This window comes from Drosophila takahashii, chromosome X (assembly GCF_030179915.1).
Source record: "Drosophila takahashii strain IR98-3 E-12201 chromosome X, DtakHiC1v2, whole genome shotgun sequence".
Classification (NCBI taxonomy): domain Eukaryota; kingdom Metazoa; phylum Arthropoda; class Insecta; order Diptera; family Drosophilidae; genus Drosophila; species Drosophila takahashii.
In genome coordinates, this window is record NC_091683.1 from 23,285,976 (window position 1) to 23,306,197 (window position 20,222).

The 20,222-nt window shown below is 41.2% G+C and overlaps 3 protein-coding genes across 3 annotated transcripts; 2 read left to right on the top strand and 1 right to left on the bottom strand.

Moving 5' to 3' along the window:
* The first annotated feature begins 647 nt into the window (after nt 1–647).
* On the top strand, nt 648–2,783 carry Mks1 (Meckel syndrome, type 1). Its single transcript, XM_017149835.3, has one exon. The coding sequence runs from the start codon at nt 707–709 to the stop codon at nt 2,693–2,695; it is 1,989 nt and encodes a 662-aa protein (XP_017005324.2). The 5' UTR covers nt 648–706; the 3' UTR covers nt 2,696–2,783.
* Nucleotides 2,784–4,596: 1,813 nt separating this feature from the next.
* Lsp1alpha (Larval serum protein 1 alpha) lies at nt 4,597–7,039 on the top strand. Its single transcript, XM_017149831.3, has 2 exons — nt 4,597–4,806; nt 4,871–7,039. The coding sequence occupies exons 1-2, from the start codon at nt 4,597–4,599 to the stop codon at nt 7,031–7,033; spliced, it is 2,373 nt and encodes a 790-aa protein (XP_017005320.2). The 3' UTR covers nt 7,034–7,039.
* Nucleotides 7,040–7,702: 663 nt separating this feature from the next.
* Nucleotides 7,703–10,442, bottom strand: Cpr11A (Cuticular protein 11A). The gene is made up of 4 exons (XM_017149830.3): nt 10,327–10,442; nt 9,415–9,629; nt 8,888–9,067; nt 7,703–8,437 (listed from the first exon to the last, which is right to left on the bottom strand). Exons 1-4 carry the CDS (start codon nt 10,336–10,338, stop codon nt 8,197–8,199), a joined length of 648 nt encoding a protein of 215 aa, XP_017005319.2. The 5' UTR covers nt 10,339–10,442; the 3' UTR covers nt 7,703–8,196.
* Nucleotides 10,443–20,222: the final 9,780 nt, after the last annotated feature.

Here is a 20,222-nt window from a genome sequence, read left to right on the forward strand (position 1 = left end):
GCCAAACAATCGATAGCGCCTGCGGCAGGTCTATCGAATATACCACGGCGGAGTTGGTATTTTCCAGGGCTGTGGACTCTGTGTTTTTCCAGCCAAATGTAGCTACTTTTAGCTTCATAAAATAAACAAATTTTAACAAATAAAAACTATAATTTAAAATTTAATTTGAATCCTTAATTTCTGTTAAAAACGACGTTTAAAATAAATTTAACAAAGCTTTTATGAAAATTAAAAGAAGACGACCATAGTTAAACAAATGTTGCAGACATTTTTATTAACTTTTTTTATTCGTTATATACGTTACAATTATTTAGTATTTATAATAATTGAATACAAGAAATAAGAAATTAAGTTTTATTACGAAAATGAGTGTTAGCCCATATATACATTCCATTTTCCCATTTTTTATGTTCACAACATTTGACTAGAGAACTAGAAACGGCGAATATAAGTAAAATACTCTTTTTGACAATTTATTTGCTGCTTAAATATTTCTTTAAATCCCGGTTAATAACTGACAAAATAGTTTGGCTATTTTCAAGCTATAATTTGGTAGCCAGCCCCTAGCTGTTGTCGCGGCAACCATCGATAGTATTTGGTATTTTATCGACCGGTTGCCGTGACAACGGTTTTTCAAAAGTCGAAAACAAAGTAGGGCTGGTATCCAGTAAAAACAAAAATAAAATATCTAGAATATTTGGATATCATGCAAAAAGGAAGGGACATGAAGCACACAGGAGTTTATCGCGTGAGCGGCAATATCGGAGATTTGCAGCTGGAACTGAAGCTCCGTCACATCAGCGAATGGCTGCCGGTGCCGAAATTCGAGTATGTGGGAGCCCAGGCGGCCAACGGACATGGGCAGGGCCATTATCCCGGATCGGAGGAGGATTTCTGGCAGGACTGCTTCATCCACGTGCCCCAGGGCGATGATTCGTACGGCGGAAAGAATCGCCTGGGCTACTACTGCAGTTACTATAATGTGGGTTATGCTGGAAATGCTGGTCAGATGGTGAGGCGACGCAGGAGTCCCTCAACCGAGGGACAGGAGGAGGAGGCGGCGGAGGAGGAGGAGGAGGAGGAGGGAGTGGAGGAAGTAGAGGTCCCAAGCCCCTCTGGCGGCGACCGCTTCTATGAGAGAAACAAGGAGCTGTGCAGCGGGGCCATCGCCACATTGCGCATCTCCTGGCAGCAGAAGCACTTCAGCCAGGCGGAACTGGAGCGCCACCTCCACGATCCCGGTGGCTGCGCCTCGAAGCTCCAGCGACGCTACCACAACTGGGCCCTGGAAGCCCACGAGCTGCAGCTGCAGCAGAATCAGCTCGAGGATGGGGATCCCGAACCCATTAGAGTTCGCCGCCGGATGCGGAAGTCGAAGCGCCGGCCGAGAAACTGCTCTGCCTTGGCCAACTGGACGGGCAACGGGCTGTCCTCGGCCAACATGTCGGATGTCTCGCTGCTCGACGATCCCGACTTTGCGGCCCGCACCTGCCTCATCCACACCCTGGTCGATGGCGATGCGGAGGATGTGCTGCCCGCCGAGGCGGAGGAGCTGCATCGGCAGGGCCTTCAGCTGATGTACATCTATGCGGATCTGCAGCAGGACACTCTGCTGGTCAGCCTGCGCTACGATCCCGCCGAGGGTCTGCTCTACGTGTACCCCGACTTTAGCGGCAGTGCCCAGGATCTGGACTATGTGGTGCAGATCGAGCGGGACAACGACTGCCGGCAGCTGTACGCCTTTGGCTTCGAGAATGCCACGCCCCTGGTGAAGCTAAACGAAGGCGGCGGGAGTATTCCGGAGGAGGATCCTGATCCTGATCCTTATCCCGATTCTGATCTCCCCGAAGAAGCCACGGCCTTGGAGATCCTGGACTACTACCACCGCCGGCGGGCGGCGGCCAGCGAGCGGCGCAGTCTGCTGCAGTTCGAGATGCCGCCGAAGCGGATGAGGCGGATCTGCCTGCTGCTGGAACTGCAGGAGGCCCAGCACTTCGAGTACCCCAACATCCATGTGCGCTACTATCTGAGGCCGCCGGCGAATACGATCCATGAGGGATCGGACCTGCAGGGAGCCACGGCCACGTGCCGGAATGCCGGCGACTTGAGGCTGGCCCGACTGGGTCACTGCTGGCAGGTGGAGCTGCTCTGCGAGGAGCAACACCGGCCGGAAGATTTGCTGCACCTGTACTTCGAGGTCATCAGCATCGACGGCTGGCAGCGGGAGCGCTGCGAGGGCTATGCCCACTATGCCCTCTCGCTGACCTCCGCCTTGGCCAGGGACTCCGTTCGGCTGCAGTGCATCCGGCCGGTGGGCAACTGGCTGGATGCCCTCAATCGCTACTTCATCGGCGGCCGTCGCCTCTTCGACTTCGAGGCCTATTTCGATGTCCACCGCCAGTCGGAAGTGCACAGCCGCATGGATGCGAGGAAGGAGCGGGGTATGACCACCACGGGATCCCTGCTGCTCCGGCTGCAGAAGCTGCAGCAGCGGCAGGTGGACACCGCCGGCCAGCTGCACCACTTCCATCTGGACCTCGGGGCGAACGGCGAGAGCAGCGATGGCGACAGCGATGATGAGGCCAAGTCCGGCTCGAAGGCGGACACATCCAGGGCCACCACCTTGGACGAGGTGATGGCCGCCTTCGTGGAGGCCAGGGAGCGGATCGAGCTGCTGCTGGGAGCCGCCAGTTGAGGAGAGCAAGCAGTTCCCCCATTATCATCTGCATACTTCCGGGCTGAGATTGCCATGTGTACTAAAATAAATTATGGACGAAAGAAACTTGGAGGTTATAAGAGTAGAATGCATTTATTTTACATTTTTAAAATATTTTTTAGTTATTTACGAAACCAACTTTGAGGTCACAAGCTTGGAATGTATTTATTTTTACATTTTTAAATATTTTTAAATTATTTACGAAACCAACTTGGAGGTCTTAAGCTTGGAATGCATTTATTTTCCATTTTTTAAATAATTTTAAATTATTTACGAAATCAACTTGGATGTCAAAAGCTTGGAATGCATTTATTTTACATTTTTTAAATATTTTTTAGTTATTTACGAAAAAATTGGAGGTCATAAGCTTGGAATGCATTTATTTTATATTTTTTAAATAATTTTACATTATTTACGAAACCAACTTGGAGGTCATAAGCTTACATACATTTATTTCACATTTTTAAATTATTTTTTTATTATTTACGAAACCAACTTGGAGGTCAAAAGCTTGGATTGCATTTATTTAAAATAATTTTACATTATTTACGAAACAAACTTGGACAACATTTTTTTTTATTTTTTAAAATATTTTAAATTTTTTTATTTTTACTTACCAAATGGGTCATTCCACGTGAAACGTGACAGGCTAATTTGGGTCAAGTCTCAGAATAAATCGAAACTTTTTTTTTCGATAGAGGATTGAAATATAGCGAGCCGTTTAAAATTTTTTTTAATCTCTTATCGTTTATTTTTTAAAAATTGTGTGTATATATCTTTTAGAAAAATATTTTGAGAAATTTTTTCATTTAAGAAAACAAAGGAGACTGTCTTTGGATACGATTTTTTACATATGTCATGTCAGCCAATACATTATAATTGGTTGGAGTCCGTCGGTACCACAAAATGGCGCAATTTTCAATTCCTTTATAATTACTTAGCTCTCCTGGATACAAAATATTCACTGCAAATTAATCGAAACAAGCGAAAATTTTGGAAAATTATAACAATATTTATACCTGTTACTCGTAGAGTAAAAAGGGTACGTTGTATTAGGAATATAATTACCATCTTCATAGTTGGTATCAGTTGATACGCACCTACAATAGAAATCCGGGCATTTACCACTTATAGTAAAGTGTATTGAATAAACCTCTTCCGATTACAGATTTATCTACTACTGCAGCGAGCTTACTTATACCTAACCGACCTACGAGGTTATCTTCCAAAAATTTTAACTTCAATTCTAACGCCGTTTAGATAAAAATACACGTAGTATAGGGACAATTCTAGGCAATATCTATAATCTATAATCTCTGCATTTGCAAGAGAAAATAACTTGTATTTGTTGAAAAATATCTATGAAGAAGGCGTTACAGATTAATAACTTTTAATTTCTCCCCTTTGTTTAAACTCTGGTTCCTAAAACCCTTTTTTTTAATATCTACATTTGAAATATTTGTAACTGTTAAGCAGCATGGGAATAACTTGAGATCAGACTAGATCTGTCTGGAATAAATTCAAGCCAAAGCGAATATTTCAAATTTGACTCGATGATATTCTTGTGTTATAACTGCAGCTGGAAATAGAAATTTGGACTCGATAAGTGAGGACCAACGGAGGCTGGCCGGGTGATAAGCCGATTCGCTGGAGTGGCAACAGATGTTGCTCGAAGCACCTGAGATACACCCGATGACCCCGTGACCCCAGATATGATACTCCCGACTTTGGATTAACGACTCGCGATTCCCGGGGAATCGGGGCTATAAAAGCCGCCTTGGTCACTGGACAGGGCAACAGTCTTTAGGCATTGGATCCACTGGGTGCATCCAATCCGGAGCAGTTGAGAGTTGAGAGTTGAGATTCCCGAGTCGCCAATCATGAAGGTCGCCATCGCATTCCTGGCCTGCGTGGTCCTGGTCACTGCGGCCGGTGTCCAGCAGACGCACAAGGTCAAGATCGCCGACAAGTCGTTCCTCGAGAAGCAGAAGTTCCTCTTCGAGATCGTCTACCGCATGGAGGAGCCGCTGGCCTTCGAGGAGCACATAAAGACGGGCGAGAAGTTCCACCTGGAGAAGCCGCACTACACGGTGAGTGGGGAGGATGGGTTACCTCTGGGTTATGTCACTCTAATTATCACTCTACCCCGCGCAGCACTTCGACCTGTACATGGAGAAGTTCCTCGAGGCCCACAAGGCGCACGCCCTGCTGCCGAAAGGAGAGTTCTTCGGCGCCCTGGTGAAGCCGCATGCCAAGCAGGCTCGCGGCCTCTTCAACTTCTTCTACTACGCCAAGGACTGGGAGACCTTCAGGGCCGACGTGGCCTGGGCCCGCATGCACGTCAACGAGGGCATGTTCGTCTACGCCCTGACCCTGGCCGTCATCCATCGCCAGGACTGCCACGGTCTGATCCTGCCCGCCATCCACGAGATCTTCCCCCAGTTCTTCCTGCACAGCAAGTTCGTGCTGGAGGCCGAGAAGTTCGACTACGAGATGTGGATGAAGATGAGCCTGTACGAGAAGGAGTACCTGGATATCTACCACAAGACGTCGTCGCTGGGATACGGAAACATGTACCAGTCCAGCGACTACATGTACATCAAGGACTTCAAGACCTGGCAGTGGTGGAAGCTGATGGGCCTGGGCACCGAGCACTGGTACAGCGAGGACAAGTACATGCTGCGCGAGAACATCCACGAGTTCAACCAGGAGGCCCAGTGGCTCCAGATGATGGCCGAGGTGAAGAAGTTCTACATGCCGGTGGACTACTCCCGGGATTTGCACCTCTACAACGAGGAGTCGCAGCTGTCCTACTTCACCGAGGATCTGGGCTGGAACTCGTACTGGTACTACCTGAACATGGACTACTCCTTCTTCCTGGACGGCAAGACCTTCGATCTGCACAACGATCGTCGTGGCGAATGGTGGCTGTACAATGTCCACCAGCTGCTCAGCCGCTACCACATGGAGCGTCTGTCCCACGGCCTGGGCGAGATCCCCGCCTTCTCCTGGCTCCACCAGATCGAGATGGGCTACGACCCGCAGATGATCTACTACAACGGCGTCGGCTTCAGCCAGCGCAAGAACTACTTCGAGATGGAGACGTACGGCAACTTCGAGATGCTGGACAAGATCACCGGCTTCCTGGGTCGCGTTCACAGCCTCGTCGAGACGGGCTACTACCTCACGGCCGACGGCCACAAGGTCGATCTCCGCCAGCCGGAGGCCATCGAGTTCGTGGGCAACATGATGCAGGGCAATATCGACACCATGGACAACATGTTCTTCCAGTTCTGGTCTATGCTATCGCACATGTACTTCGCCGACGCGGACCTCCACCAGATGGAGGTGCTGCCCCATGTGATGCTCAACTTCGAGACCATGATGCGCGATCCCCTGTTCTACATGTTCTACAAGACCATCGCCCAGGTGTACTTCCAGTTCATGCACCACCTGCCCAGGTACACCAAGGAGCAGCTCCTGATGCCCGGCGTCACCCTGAAGCATGTGGAGGTCAGCGAGCTGAGCACCTACTTCGATCTGGTGGACTTTGATGTGACCACCCTGATGAACGGCAAGATGATCTTCCACGAGGGTCAGTTCGTGTGGGACAAGTCGCTGTTTGCCCGCCAGATGAGGCTGAACCACAAGCCCTTCAGCTACACCTACAGCATTGAGGCGGCCAAGGCCGAGAAGGTGGTGATCCGCGCCTTCCTGGGACCCAAGTTCGATGAGTTCGGCCGGACGATCTCGCTGGCGGACAACCGGATGAACTTCATGGAGATCGATGAGTTCCGCTACGATCTCCAGGCCGGCAGCAACGTGATCACCAGGAGGTCCAGCGAGTTCTACTGGACGGTCAAGGATCGCACCACCTACACGGAGCTCTACTACTACACGATGATGGCCTTCGACGGCAAGTACGACTTCCCGCTGGAGATCAGCGAGCCCCACTGCGGCTTCCCCGATCGCCTGGTCCTGCCCATGGGCTGGCAGCGGGGCATGCCCATGCAGATGTTCTTCATGGTCATCCCGTACATGGCGCCCGAGCAGGAACAGTTCTCCACCTTCGACTATAGCTACTCGTGCGGAATCGGATCGGGAGCCCGCTTCGTGGACTCCATGCCCTTCGGCTATCCCTTCGATCGCGAGGTCGACGAGTACGAGTTCTTCGTGCCGAACATGTACTTCAAGGACGTGACCATCTACCACGAAGACACCATGGAGAAGTACCACCAGTACAAGAGCTACTCCAACTACGGCCACTTCGACTACTCCTTCTTCAACGACTACTACACCAAGTACTTCAAGATGTAGGTGCCATCGATTTCGACCACGATGCGACATAGTTTTTAAGCAGAGCAAAAAGTGAAATAAACTTTCGAAAATCCAAGAAGAAATTTATATTTTAAATATGGTTCGCAGTGCATCTCGTTTTGGTTTATAGGTGAATCAACCAAAAAATTGGTATAAATGGTGGAAATGTGCAATAATTTTCCCGTTGAATATTTCCAATCGCGAATCGAGAACTCAAAATCGCAATCATATCAGGGGTCCCGGGTTCATCGGGTGTATCTCAGGTGCTCGGAACAACATCTGTTGCTACTCCAGCGAATCGGCTTATCACCTGGCCAGCCTCCGTTGATACCCACTTATATGATATTCTTAAACGGAGACCTAACCAGATTTAACCGCTTAAAAATTATGTTATTTGTAAGTTTATGCGAATAATAATCTATATATAATAGATATTATATCTTTTCCACATTATATTGCCTGCTTTTGGGATTGAATGAAATTTGTTTTTCGCTCTGCTTTAAAATATAATATATTGTGACAATACAAAAGTATACAAAATCTTAAAATTAATTAGATTAAATCATTCACTCACGTGGCAATAAATTAAATGACCAAATCTACTTATGTTAAATAACCCGAAGCCAATATTAGAAATGTGCTATTTCATTTATTTATTTTAGGAAAAGTTGAGGCCACTTCTAAGCCTTTCAAGGCCCGCGATTTGGATCTCTCGCTAATATATTCCCAGTTACCAATTAAACCAATTAAGACTTTGATCGTTAGTTTAGCCATTTTATTTACTACTAATATCACTCAGTGTATATACATAGATTCGTTTTGTGTCTTTTGTCGGGATTTTTGTGTGTGCGTGTGTTTTTTGTTTGTGTGTGCGTGTTTGTTTGTGTGTAGTGGGGTGTGTAGATATATAACATATATCATCGCATATAGGTATAATATCATATTAAATTGTGCTCCGTGTATAACACTAAAAAATGATAAAAAAAAATTTCGCTAGCTCTGTGATTGCCTTGTTTACTCTTCGTTTGCCTGTTGGAGTTGCACTTAAAAAACTAAATACTTGACTTGCAGCTGGGGAAATCGGGGATCGGGAAGGGGTTTGGGATTAGGTAGGTATTTTTTCTTCTTGTATTTCCATGGGGGCATATCGTGTCCTGGCCACCTTATGCCGTGGGCAAATACAGACGGGAGGGCGTCGACAGGGGCACCTGGGGGGGCTGGTAGTCGTAGCCATGGGAGTAGGGAGCCGTGTAGCTGTAGTCGTCGCCGCTCTGGCCACTGCCCCTCAGGGGTCCCTGGTCGGAGTCCAGGGTCTGCTGCAGGAACTGGAAGCGGTTCTTGTTGCCCAACAGGCTGCTGGGGTCGACGGTCTGGCGCTGTCCGGCGGAGGCCAGGGGCTGGGGCCTACACAAATGGTAAGAAAATAAAGTAAATATTATAGTAAGTTTCTCTACCATTTTATTGAAATTTAGTAATTGTTTATTGATTTTATATAAAATATTTTATTCAATTTGAAAATATTACTTTAGTTTGTTTCATTTCATTTTTTAGTTCAAACGCATTTTGTGGAGTGTTTTATAGAACCTCTATATTACAAAAAACTAAATCAAATCAGAAGATTTGTTAGACATTAATAGAACTAGGAACCGGTTCTGAAAGAGTAAATACTAATATTTTTGTCTTTATTATTTTAAAATATAGAATAATTAATTTCAGTATTTGCCCAACCGCTTTTAGAATTATTAAATATTGAAAGTGATTTTAAAGAACAAAAGTAGGTTTACAATTTTGTATCAGTTTTATACTATTTCTTTACTTTGCTTTTAATTTTTCAATAATCTGGGATATACTCACTCGGGAATGTCCAGATCCAGCTCGGTGATGGGATGGTAGCCGAACTCATCGGCGGTGTAACGGGTCTTGTACCGCTTGCCATCGGCGCCGGTGAACGAGTAGGAACCGCTGACCACGAAGGTCTTGTCGTCCTTCAGCTTGCCCACGCTGCTCACTTGGATGCCGTTCTGGGTCTTCAGTCTGCAACAGAAGGGGTTTTACGTTTAGCAAACATTTCAATTAAATTTAAGAAGAAAGAATACAAATTAATAAAATAAAAAAAATTAAATCTTTAAAAAATGTAATACTATATAAGGATTGAAAAATAAAATCTACTGTTGTTATGTTACATTTAACAAGTCCTGCATGTTTTTAAGGATTTAAAAAATAATATTTAAGATATTACTATTGCATTAAGTAAAACAAAAATAAATTGTAAATATCTAAAAATATGATTCTAATACTAGAAATTCTAATGAAAATAATACCAAACAGTTTATCTATTATTTCCTTAAATTTTTGTTTATCTACTCTTTCTATATACTCACTCAAGCTTGAACTTCTTGCCGGAGTTGTAGTTCTGCAGGGTCTCGGTCTTGGCCTTCATGACGTCGCCGCTGAAGTGCACCGCCGGCTTGTCGTCATCGATGTCCTCGGGCAGGGTGTAGACGTCGCTGGGGTTGTACTTGAAGAGGTCCAGGTTGCGGTCTGTCAGGTGCTTGACATCGGCGGCCGCCAGAGCAGCGAGGCCCAAAAGGATCAGCTGAAAGAGAGAAGTTCCGGAGTTAGTATCTCCACTCTAGTATAGCCACTCGACATGTGTAGATCACGGGCGTTTTCTTGATTTCGATTTCGATTTATTTTCTCGATTCGGATTCGGATTCGGACATCGTATTTTGCATTTCCCATTAGCGGGCAATTAATCAAAGTCGCGCGCGATTCGCTGGCGTTTCTGACCGCATAGCGTCGCTTTGTCTCGCGAGTCGCGAGTCGCTCGGTGCTTTGTTTCTTTTTTTTTTGTTTTATATACTTTTCTTTTTTTTTTTTGGTTTTTTATCTATATTTGCCGTGATTTATTTGATTTGGTTTCGGGCCGAGGCACTAATCATAATGGGTTCCAACCGTTTCGATATTTGTCATTCGTCTGTTTTGACGTTGATGAGCTGTGCGCTCGCTCAAGGTGATCCGAACATTTTCGGTTTCGGGGACCTCTCTTAAAAGACTGGGTCATTACTTTCTGTTTGCCATTTCCGAGGCATATGGAAACTATAAATTATCCTTATTCCTCAAGTTTTTAATTTGAAAATAATTTTTAAAGTCATTTCTGTGGCCTAACAATCTGTACACTTTTTCTTGGACTTTTTCCATTGCGCGCACTTTCACTTGATCCTTGTTATTCATTTTAGGACACCGCAAAAAAAATGTTTTAAATTGTCTTTAGCTTTTTTTTGGGCACTTACAAAACTCTTCATTTTTGTGTGTGTTTGTGTGGCGAAAAAAAATTCGAAACGAGGACTTTATTCCTTTTTGTCTGATTATATTGTTGTAGCGGCTCGGTCAGTTCCGATGCTCACAGATTCTAGCAAATAAATACAAACGATGCGACTTCTTGTTTCCTTATATATGGTATTATCTGCGACGCCGGCAGCGACGTCGGCAGAAATAGGAACCGGACAACGAACTGAGCCTCTGCCGGCGTCGCAGCCACTTAGAATCCGAAAAAAGCCAAAGTTTGTCAACGTTAAGATGGGCTAAGCACAGAAAACCGAAAAAAAACATGAGGGAGGGGATTAGCCCATAAGAGGGGCTCCATCATCCATCTGCGGATCGATGCGCAGCTCACCAGTCTCTATCTAGTCTCCAGCCCCCAAGAAGATGTAACTTTTTACGGGTCTTCTGGACAATTCTTCTGGGCTTTCGGGGCTTTCGGTTGCTGACGGAGACTGATCGCAGATCGCAGCATAGAAATCTGGTTTCTAGGGGCAACAAAATTAGAAAACCGCCATCATCAAATTAGCATACACGTTTAATGATGATTCTTGATGTCTTTCTGTGTGTGTCTTTGCATGTGCGTAAATTTAAATCTGCGTTAATTTTTTATAAAGCATGGAATATATATAAAATATATATACTAACGATAAAATATGCGTCGATTCACGATTAACGATTTCGGGCGACCAGTTTGCCGAGCGCACAGCCAAGTTCCAAGTTCCGAAAGTACTGCTGAATGGAACTAGCAAATCTTCAATCTGATTCTTCAGACCACGGTGATTCTTCTCCACTGATAAGATGCCCCATTCTCATGCTCGGACCTCATATATGTTAATGCATCAGATCTTAACGTTCGGCCTTCACTCAATTAGTCGTTCCGTTTTCGGTCTTATCAAAATTTATCAAATGCGATTCTTCTGGCGGATCAGTGTCTGTCTTGGGGTCTTGGGATCTGGTTGTCTTGGTATCTTGAGCTCAGAAATGCCGTTTAACCATTTAACCCGCACAGGGTCATCGGTTCTTTGGGGTTTTCGCTTTCGGTAGCTTTTCAGCGTTTTGTATTTCCATCATTTGCATAGTTATTGCTTACACTAATGGCTCTATTTATAAAGCGATTTCTTGGTCTTGGTCTTGTCTGTTTTGTGGCCCCTAATTGATCTTGAATTCTACTTGGCGTAGTGTATTTGATCTATTCCTGATGCTTTTTATTAGATCCGAAGAAGAGATTGCCAAATCATTTTGAGCCTTGACTTTCTGTTAATTATTCATATTCCAATAGATAACCCTATTAAAAATTTAATATCCGAATTCAACTTTTTAATGAACTAGTTCTTGATTAATTAACGGTTATATCTGCCTTTTTTTTGTTAACTTTAAAGATCTAGTGCTAAATAGTTTATACAAATCCTGATATATGACAATAAAGAGCTGGCTTATCGAACTGTTTTGAAAACATAATGACTTGAATTCAAGGTACAACGATAAAATTTTTTTAAAATTTTAGGTTTAAAAGCTAAATATGTATATTTAAATTAAAAGTGTAGGTGTTTTCATTTATATTCGTTTTAAAAATGTATAATATTTTTTAATTTTGTTTACTTTCATTTTCAAGAATTTATATTGACAGATTTTTGGAACACAGACAAAAATATATAAGCACATTTATATTTTCGTTTGTGCCATCTATTTTTATCCGAATCGCTTTGCATTTCAAGAAAGTTAGGATAGTAAATGAGTGCTTCAACTTTTTCTTATAGAGTTTCAAGCTGCTTATTGCACATTTCAATTTCCGAATTTTTGAAACAGACATTATGAGTAAGGAAAAGCGAGGAGCTTATACGCTGTCAAGCTATCAACTCAATCAAATTTTGTTTTCCCATCAAAGAAAATAAGATTGAAATGAAACCGGACCGGACACGCAGCTCTAATGATAATCGCTAATGGTGCCTCTAATTTAAGTTTTATGCTTAATAACTTAAACGAATGCCGCACGGCATTCATTTTTCATCGCCCCGCCGATGAAGTGGGGTCTCTTCTCTTTGAATGGCCAGATTCGGATTCAGATTCTTCTTCTGGTTGCTGACTGCTGGCCGATCTTCTTGGCCTAATGAAAACGTTTGTCGGCCATTTCAGCGACTTGTCAGTTGTGTGATGGCTGTTCGTTAGTTTTGTTAGCTAAGTTCGCCTTGGAAAATAACCTGGTGTTTTGGTGTCTGCTGGTGGTGTCTTTGATATCGAATCGCATTTGTTATGCATACTTGCACACGCCCCGGAGTTTTGTCTTTTGAGATTTTCAGCAGATCTTGATGTCTCACTTGGAGTAGGTCCAAAATCGAAACGAGTTCCGCCCAAAAGGGAGTGGCACTTGGAGATGGATAGCAAATCGATCTGAGTCATATTCATCTCATCGGATCTCATCACCCCATTAATTGTCATCGCCTTAATTCCAGGTAAAAGCCTGCTGCTGCCGTATTAATTACCATTCGATTAACGCGAATTTAGCTTTACATTCGCCATTTGCATACGCAAAACGAAACGAAAAGAAAAGAAAGTGTTTCATTTGCCCGTGTTTTGTCTCTAATTTTTATTGCGCTCTTTCGCCCGTGATTTCTTTGGCAAATTAACAGATCGAACAACTTGTTACGCAGCCCCTCGCAGCAGTTCCCTCGTTTCGGTGGCCGCTTTGAATTTTGCCGAATTATATATCGGAATAACTACCCATTTTTCGTGGTATCTTAACTTTCACAGGGTTCTTAGAAGTCATAAGAAGGGAACAAAAATATTCTGTTGGGACTTTTTATAAGAAATCCACGAAAAAAAAAGAAAATACATGGTAGTAATTTGAAGTTAATATAATAAAATTAGTTAATTTTTATTAATTACATACTTTATAATTTTCTTATCGTTGTTTTCCAGTATATTTTTGCTAAAAAGAGTTTAGTACGGATTATTTTGGAATGAAATTAATATTTTACAGAATTTTATAATATTATATAGTTCTTAATTCTTAATTAAGAATAATAATTATAATTATATTATATAAATATTATTTAATTTATTCCAATAATAATATATTCAAATTCTTAATAATAATATTTCTATTATCAAAATATTATTTCTTGTATATTCCACCGACTTAAGTAGAGTATTAAAATCATATTTTAGTCTTTAACCCCTTTTACTGTTTATTTTTTCCCCGTCAAAGCTTGGCAAAAACAATAAAGAAAGAACTCAAGAAAAAAAAGAATATAAAATAAATAAATAAATTAGCAATTATAAGGAGACAGAAACGAGATTTCTAAGAAACCAAAACATTTAGTTCTGTACCATTCGGTTCTATTCCATTCGAATCGAAACGACTCGGTTCTCTCCTTCTTTTCCTTGCCCTTGAGGCATCTGATATGAGATGGATGATGTAAAGATTATGTAAAATCCAGATTCGACTATGAAAACACACACTGAAATCAGGGCCTAAAATTGGCCGGCATGACGAAGAGCCATTAAATGAGCGCTTGATTGACGAGACAGTGTGACTCCAAATCGGGAACGAGGAAATTGTTATGGAACTTTTAGTGTAGTTTCCATTCGATGACCCAGAAAGTGGGCTCTAAATATACAAATCCTTGGAAATTAGCTACGGAAGCTGTTCTGATTTTATGCCAAACGAATTGGACTAAGGTTGATTCTATTAGATACTTCTGTATAAATGTTTCATTAATAAAAAAAAAGGTTTGCGGTCTTTAAATGTGCTAGATTTAAATCAATTATAACTGTTCTGTGAAGTCAAAAAATCGAATTAAATATATATTGTGTATTTTTCTTTTATTTTGCATCCCAGTTGGTGTGATTTTTGAAAGAAAGAAAGTAAAAATAATAATGATAATATTATACATATATGAGATAAATGAATAAAATGAAATATGGAATCAGGGAAATCTCTTTGCCTTAAGTTACTAAAATATTTTTAAACAATTATTTTATAATCTATTGAAGTTAAATTAGTGGACTTTTATTCTCATCTTGGACCTATATCCTTGTATGGCCCCTTCAAATATTTTTTTTAGAACCTAATAATATTAATACTTTTAATTTTCTACATATATGTAGGAGTATTTATTAATGATCCCATGCATGCATGTTGCCGTTTCTTATTCATGACTTCTACACACAACAATCGCCATCTCTTTATGTATAATTTGTTCAATTTATTGGCCAAATTAAGCAGTATCCATCAGTGCATCTATTAATCTATTGATATGCAGATCTCATTGTGAACCTCGCCTTATAGACGGTTCCATAAATCTGGGCAGCTCCATTTAGGAGCAACCCATCACCCGACTTATAACGATACCGATTCTGACACCCGATCCGTTCCGTTCCGATCGGATCTGCCCACAACTCTCCTATGGAACTGGTTCGTTGTTCGATTCAGAAGAAGATTCTAAATTCTGTCCGTTAATCTGTCCGTTAAACTCATTTGCATCGGGGCACAGGCACATGCAGGAACCCCCTGTGCTCCGTACACATATTATCCAATCCCCGTTCCGAATTATATTATTATTTTAATTTTAATTCGTATTCTAATTCCAATTCTTGTAGGTGGCCGATGACAACGCCCCGTGATTGGATTTTTATTTGGCGAGAGCGGGTTGTCATTAGTGGAGCATGTCCAGGGCGTGATTGAATCTGAATGGAGCATTAAAAATCAGTTATGGCTGCACGTTCTGTTCTGTTCTGTTCTGAATCAGAGATCCGAGATCTGGTTGCGGGCCATAAATAATATGTGGCTAAATCATATTTTATGGCCAACTTAAGGAAATACGCCATACTCTCCATACACATCCCAGTGTTCTGCGGTTCTAGAACCCCAGTCGAGTAGCCGAGCGAACCAACTAAATCGAGTTGCGATCAGGTTCTCTGTGGTCTTTGACCGGTTATGCATATTCTTCCACCTGAGCCGATCGATCGAACGCTCCTTTTTATGGCTGTTTTCTACGGTGTTTTTTTTCACCTTTTTTTTTTTTGATTTTTTGTTTTATTTTACTTTTGGTCTCTTGAGGGGGGGTTTTATTTTTGTTATTTCTGCCTTAGCCAAGAAATAAATAATCAATGCGAATTTGCATAGTTTAAATAGAAAGCTAAACACGTTTTGCTTTTACCCCAAAACGTAAAGTTATCTGTCTCTGCGCTTGGCTTTTTGTAGTTTCTGCTGAATTTCGTATAATTAAGACCAGTTTTTTTGTGTGTTTAATTTTGGTTTTAGGGGAGTATTATGTTCCTTTTCAATATATGCAGGCATACAGTGCGTTTCGGTGGTAAAAGTCGAAATCAATCGAAATTATAGGATGAAAGTGGTCGCCGCAATGCCATAACTTACCCACTTTATTAATTTACTTGTTGCAAAAAATATCGAATTATATTCTAATTTTGGAATTAAATTTAATAAGATATTTAAAACGTTACTTTTACTTATACCCGTTCCCAAAACGAGTTTAACAATGCTCTTTAGTAGGCCATTTGTTCGAATTTAATTTAATGTGATATTAAAAATTGAAAGCTTTTTAGGGTTCGGTTATATTATTTAAATAGCTGTCTGCTGCTTTTTGGATGAGGTAATCCATTTTATGAGCTCTGTTGCTTTACTTAGTCATTAAATGTTTTGTAATTAAATAAATTTCCAAAATCATATTTAACAAATCCATGTGTTTTTAAAATATTTTATTTAGAATAAATAACTCTGGATTCGCCACTTGCAGTCACGAAACCCACTGTACCCCTCCAAAAGATTGTAGATTAAAGCTATAGATAGAGCTCCTCGGGCGTGACAACGAGTTCAGATCCACAGGTCCAGAGATCCAGAAACTAAGTTCCATACCCAATCCAAAAGCCAAAATCGAAGACAAAGCCCGAAATCGCCAGCGAGTCTGAAAGAAATCGCATAAAAGTGAAGCTGTCACCATTTAAAGCCGCCATTCAATTAACTCTGCCTCACTAATTCCATTAAAGTTTTATAGGGATTATAAATCTCCAGATCGATAGATCAAACTCGAATTGGAAACGGGCAAAGCCTAAGGGAACATTGATGGCCCATCTAATTAATAGTTCGTAAGCGCAGGTCGGGTTTACGACTTGTTTATTTAATAATTTATCAGAGTTTTCCGCAAAGCTCAGATCCGGTCACCCCCCACAACTTTTGGAAGCTGGTTTCTTAAGATAATTTTTCAACTTTTGCCTTGTTAGCATTTTGGTGCGCACGAAGTCTATAAATAGCACACAGCCGATAGAAAAATAACAAAATTTAAACTGGAAAACAGTTTCGGGTGGCTTGGTCCACTCTAAAGCCGCGCCAAGGGCAACAATCGATTGAGAACTGTGCCAATCATGCGGTGTCGGGAGGTCATTTGGGATTAGTTTGATTAGATTTAGGCTTAATAACTTTTAACTTTTTGGTTTTGCCTGTTTTGGGAAGTCACGTTTTTAAAAGATTTTTTATTTTTGTAATATTAGGTATATTATAAGATACATTTAAGTTTTCCAGTTACTTGAAATATCAGGTTATCCTTTATTTCCTTTGATTATTTAGTTTAAACCGTTGATTTTCCGTATGCTTCAGTTCAAGTTTCCTCCATCCTGGTTCCCATATTATTTATTTTTCCAATCAATCATTTGTTGCCTCCATCTCGAAATCAACAAGTTCTTAAATTGCTTAATGATCAGCACACTGCCCAAGCTTTTAATTAAGTCGAGAGACGAATCAATCATTCAGCGCCAATCGCACATAAATCAAGAAATCCAAGGAACAGGAGGAACAAAGAAAAGGAGAGAGGAAGATATATGAAGCTAGCTAGAATCGGATCTGAAGATCTGAATAATGCCGCCCATGGCGTATCAACCCATCCTATCGATAGCTCTGCCGTTACTCAGACTTTGGCGCCCCATGGAGTGAGAAAATCGAGACGCGGCGGCGAAGACACTTGCTCTACTTCCAAACGCTTACAGCGCAGACAGCGCGACTCCACCGCTCAAGCACACAGTCGCAGCCAATCGCTTTGACGACGCCAGTGCTGTCAGAATCTGGAGAGCTGGATATAAAAAACAAAACCCAGACATATTAAATTGGCTGTAATTTAAAAATAATTTTATAAACAAAAAATTTTTTAATATAATAATAAAAAAAAACACGGCAGCGGTGGGATTTGAACCCAGGACTATAAAACCAACGCACGTTAACAAATTTAAAGTTTTATTTTATAAAGAGGCAAACAATTTTAAAAAAATGTGTATTACAAAAATGTATGCTGGCTTAAGCCTGTACTATTAAGTCATAAATTACAGAATTTGTCTCGATTAACAGGACTTACATTATTAAAATAATATACAAAATTTAAATACATAAGTGTGTGCAATGATTAAATGTAGAGATGCTAGAAAACAGCCCGGAAAATACTGACCAGAAATTATGAAAAAAAACAGAGTTTTTAAAACGATATTCTTTTGTAGATTTTTTTTTAGTTTTCTTAGCAAGCACCGAGTTCAACTCAATATTATTGACTTTAAATGGTTAGATCTAGCTATGAGATAGCTAAAATATAGCTATATTATGACCAACTCCCCGCAGTGAGAGGGAGCGAGACATCGCGAGAGAGCGGCAGCGCGTGCGCGTTTGTACAGTTAGACATACATGCGCCAATATTACGTATACGTATACAGCAAGCAATATTACGTATACGTACAGGGGCCTCTGTGTGTATTTGTGTCGCGACGCGTGCGGCGCATGCGCAGCTTTTTTTCCCGATTGTCGTTTTTATTTTTTTCATTTTTTTTTTGTGTTGACCGATGTGCCATTGCCTAACTAACCGATTTTTATCTTTATCTCCAGCGCCGCCGCGACTTTTGCCCCTCTGCCGTTTACACATGTCGAATTTTAATGGCCCACAGTAACAGCGCTTCTTGATTTTGATTTTGCTTCCCCCAATCTTCTGCTTCTGCTTATTTAGCTTATTCCCCACTTTTTTGCCATAAATTATTAAGGCTTTTGTGTTGCTTTTATTGGTTGTTTTGCGTCCCATCATAATTTGCACCTGCACGAGAATCGCACTCGCAAATTAGGTGCGTTTTTCGGGCGGTCGAAGAGGCAGTGTGGCGGGGGTTTTTTGGGAAGAAGATTTGGATCCACAGTATCTGGGAAAAGTTTGTGCGTAGTACTCACTTCAATCAAAAAGGCAACGAAACGAAAATTTCTATACAAAAATGACAGGCGGAAAATGTCGTGATCAAAAGTTTGTATGGAGATTTTCATTTCGTAGGCTTTTCGATTGAAGTGAGTACTAGGCATTAAATGTAAAGAATACAAATTTGTATTAAAATTATTTTTTTTTTTTGGCAAAACCATATTTTGAAGTATTTTAATTTTTAGTATAATGAAAATGTATTTAATTATACAATTTCAATAAAAATACTGATAAATATTAGTTAAACTTTAAAAATCAACAAAATTTGATGTTAAAATTAAAAATCAATTCGCTAAAAGAGGTCCACGGACTTAGTAGCATCACTGTGGGTGTCAGGCCATATGCCCATCGAGAAGAAAACACGTTTGACCATTAACGATGACTGACTTTCATTAGATAGATGGCCAAAATCCAGTTCCCCTTCTCCATTTCTGAGTGGGTGCCTTGGGTAGGTAGCATCACCTCACTACGGTCGCATCATCGATATCCAAATCGAATCCAATCCATTTCAATCCCAAAGCGCTGGTCTTGGATCCAATTCGATGAAATCGTGATCGAGAGGCAGAGACATTTCCGCTTACTTAGGCGCAACAATTTAAAAATTGACAGCTCCTCGGTTGCCAATTAATCTTTCATTGGAATCCGAATCCGAATCCAAATGCGAATGTGAATCGGAATCGCAATGGCCGAAAGCCATAAACCAAATCCAGATAAATTGCTATAAATGTCTTTCCGAGTAGAGTTCATAAATAAAATCAACTCCGAAACGATAAAACTGAAAAAAAGAACAAACCCAATTCTGGTTTTTCATCTTCAAAAAACTGCGTGACGTGGGTGAACTCAAAACTTGCTAGTTGGCTTGGGAAATCGTTGACCCTACCCGGAATATTTAAAAATGCTTAGAGCAAAAAAAAAGTGATATTTCCTACTTGCTTTACAGTTGATATTATTATCACCATTTGCTTTACATTAATTCCACAGTTTTTAAAATTATATTAAAATCTTGACTATAATCAGGATCCAGGATTTGGTTGTGGGGGGATTTCAAAAATTTGTTTGTTGCATACTTTTTGAATACCAATTTCCTTTCAGTTTTCATCGTAGTGGGAGTGGGGGGTCGCGATTTATCCCCATACCTTTTCTGTGTATAATAAAAATAATAAAATGATAATACACTTACAAATCCCCTGAAAAATATCCTGATTACGAACAAGAGAAGAGTATTCCAAATTTCGAAAAGCTTGAATCGCACATTTGGTAATTTTATTATGCAGTTGCGTCATGGGAATAATTAACTAGCCACGAATTCGATTTATACAGATTTGTTTTGCCTAATTGAATCGATTGGAGGCGATGAGGTGAAAGGTTCCTCGTTTAGTTGTTCCTCGTTTGGAATACTAAATTTGGACGATGCGGAAGCATTAAGCGATTTGTTTGCCTTAAACAATTGCAATCAATTATACGTCGATCGAATGAACTAAAAGCATTCATCAATCAATAAGTATAGCCATCTCTTTCGTTATGCGGATCCCACGCATAATATACAAATATTGTAATTCTTTTTAAGCCTAAAAGTGGACTATACTTTTTGGCGGCCCTGAATATTATGCTATATGCTACATAGGAATTGAAAT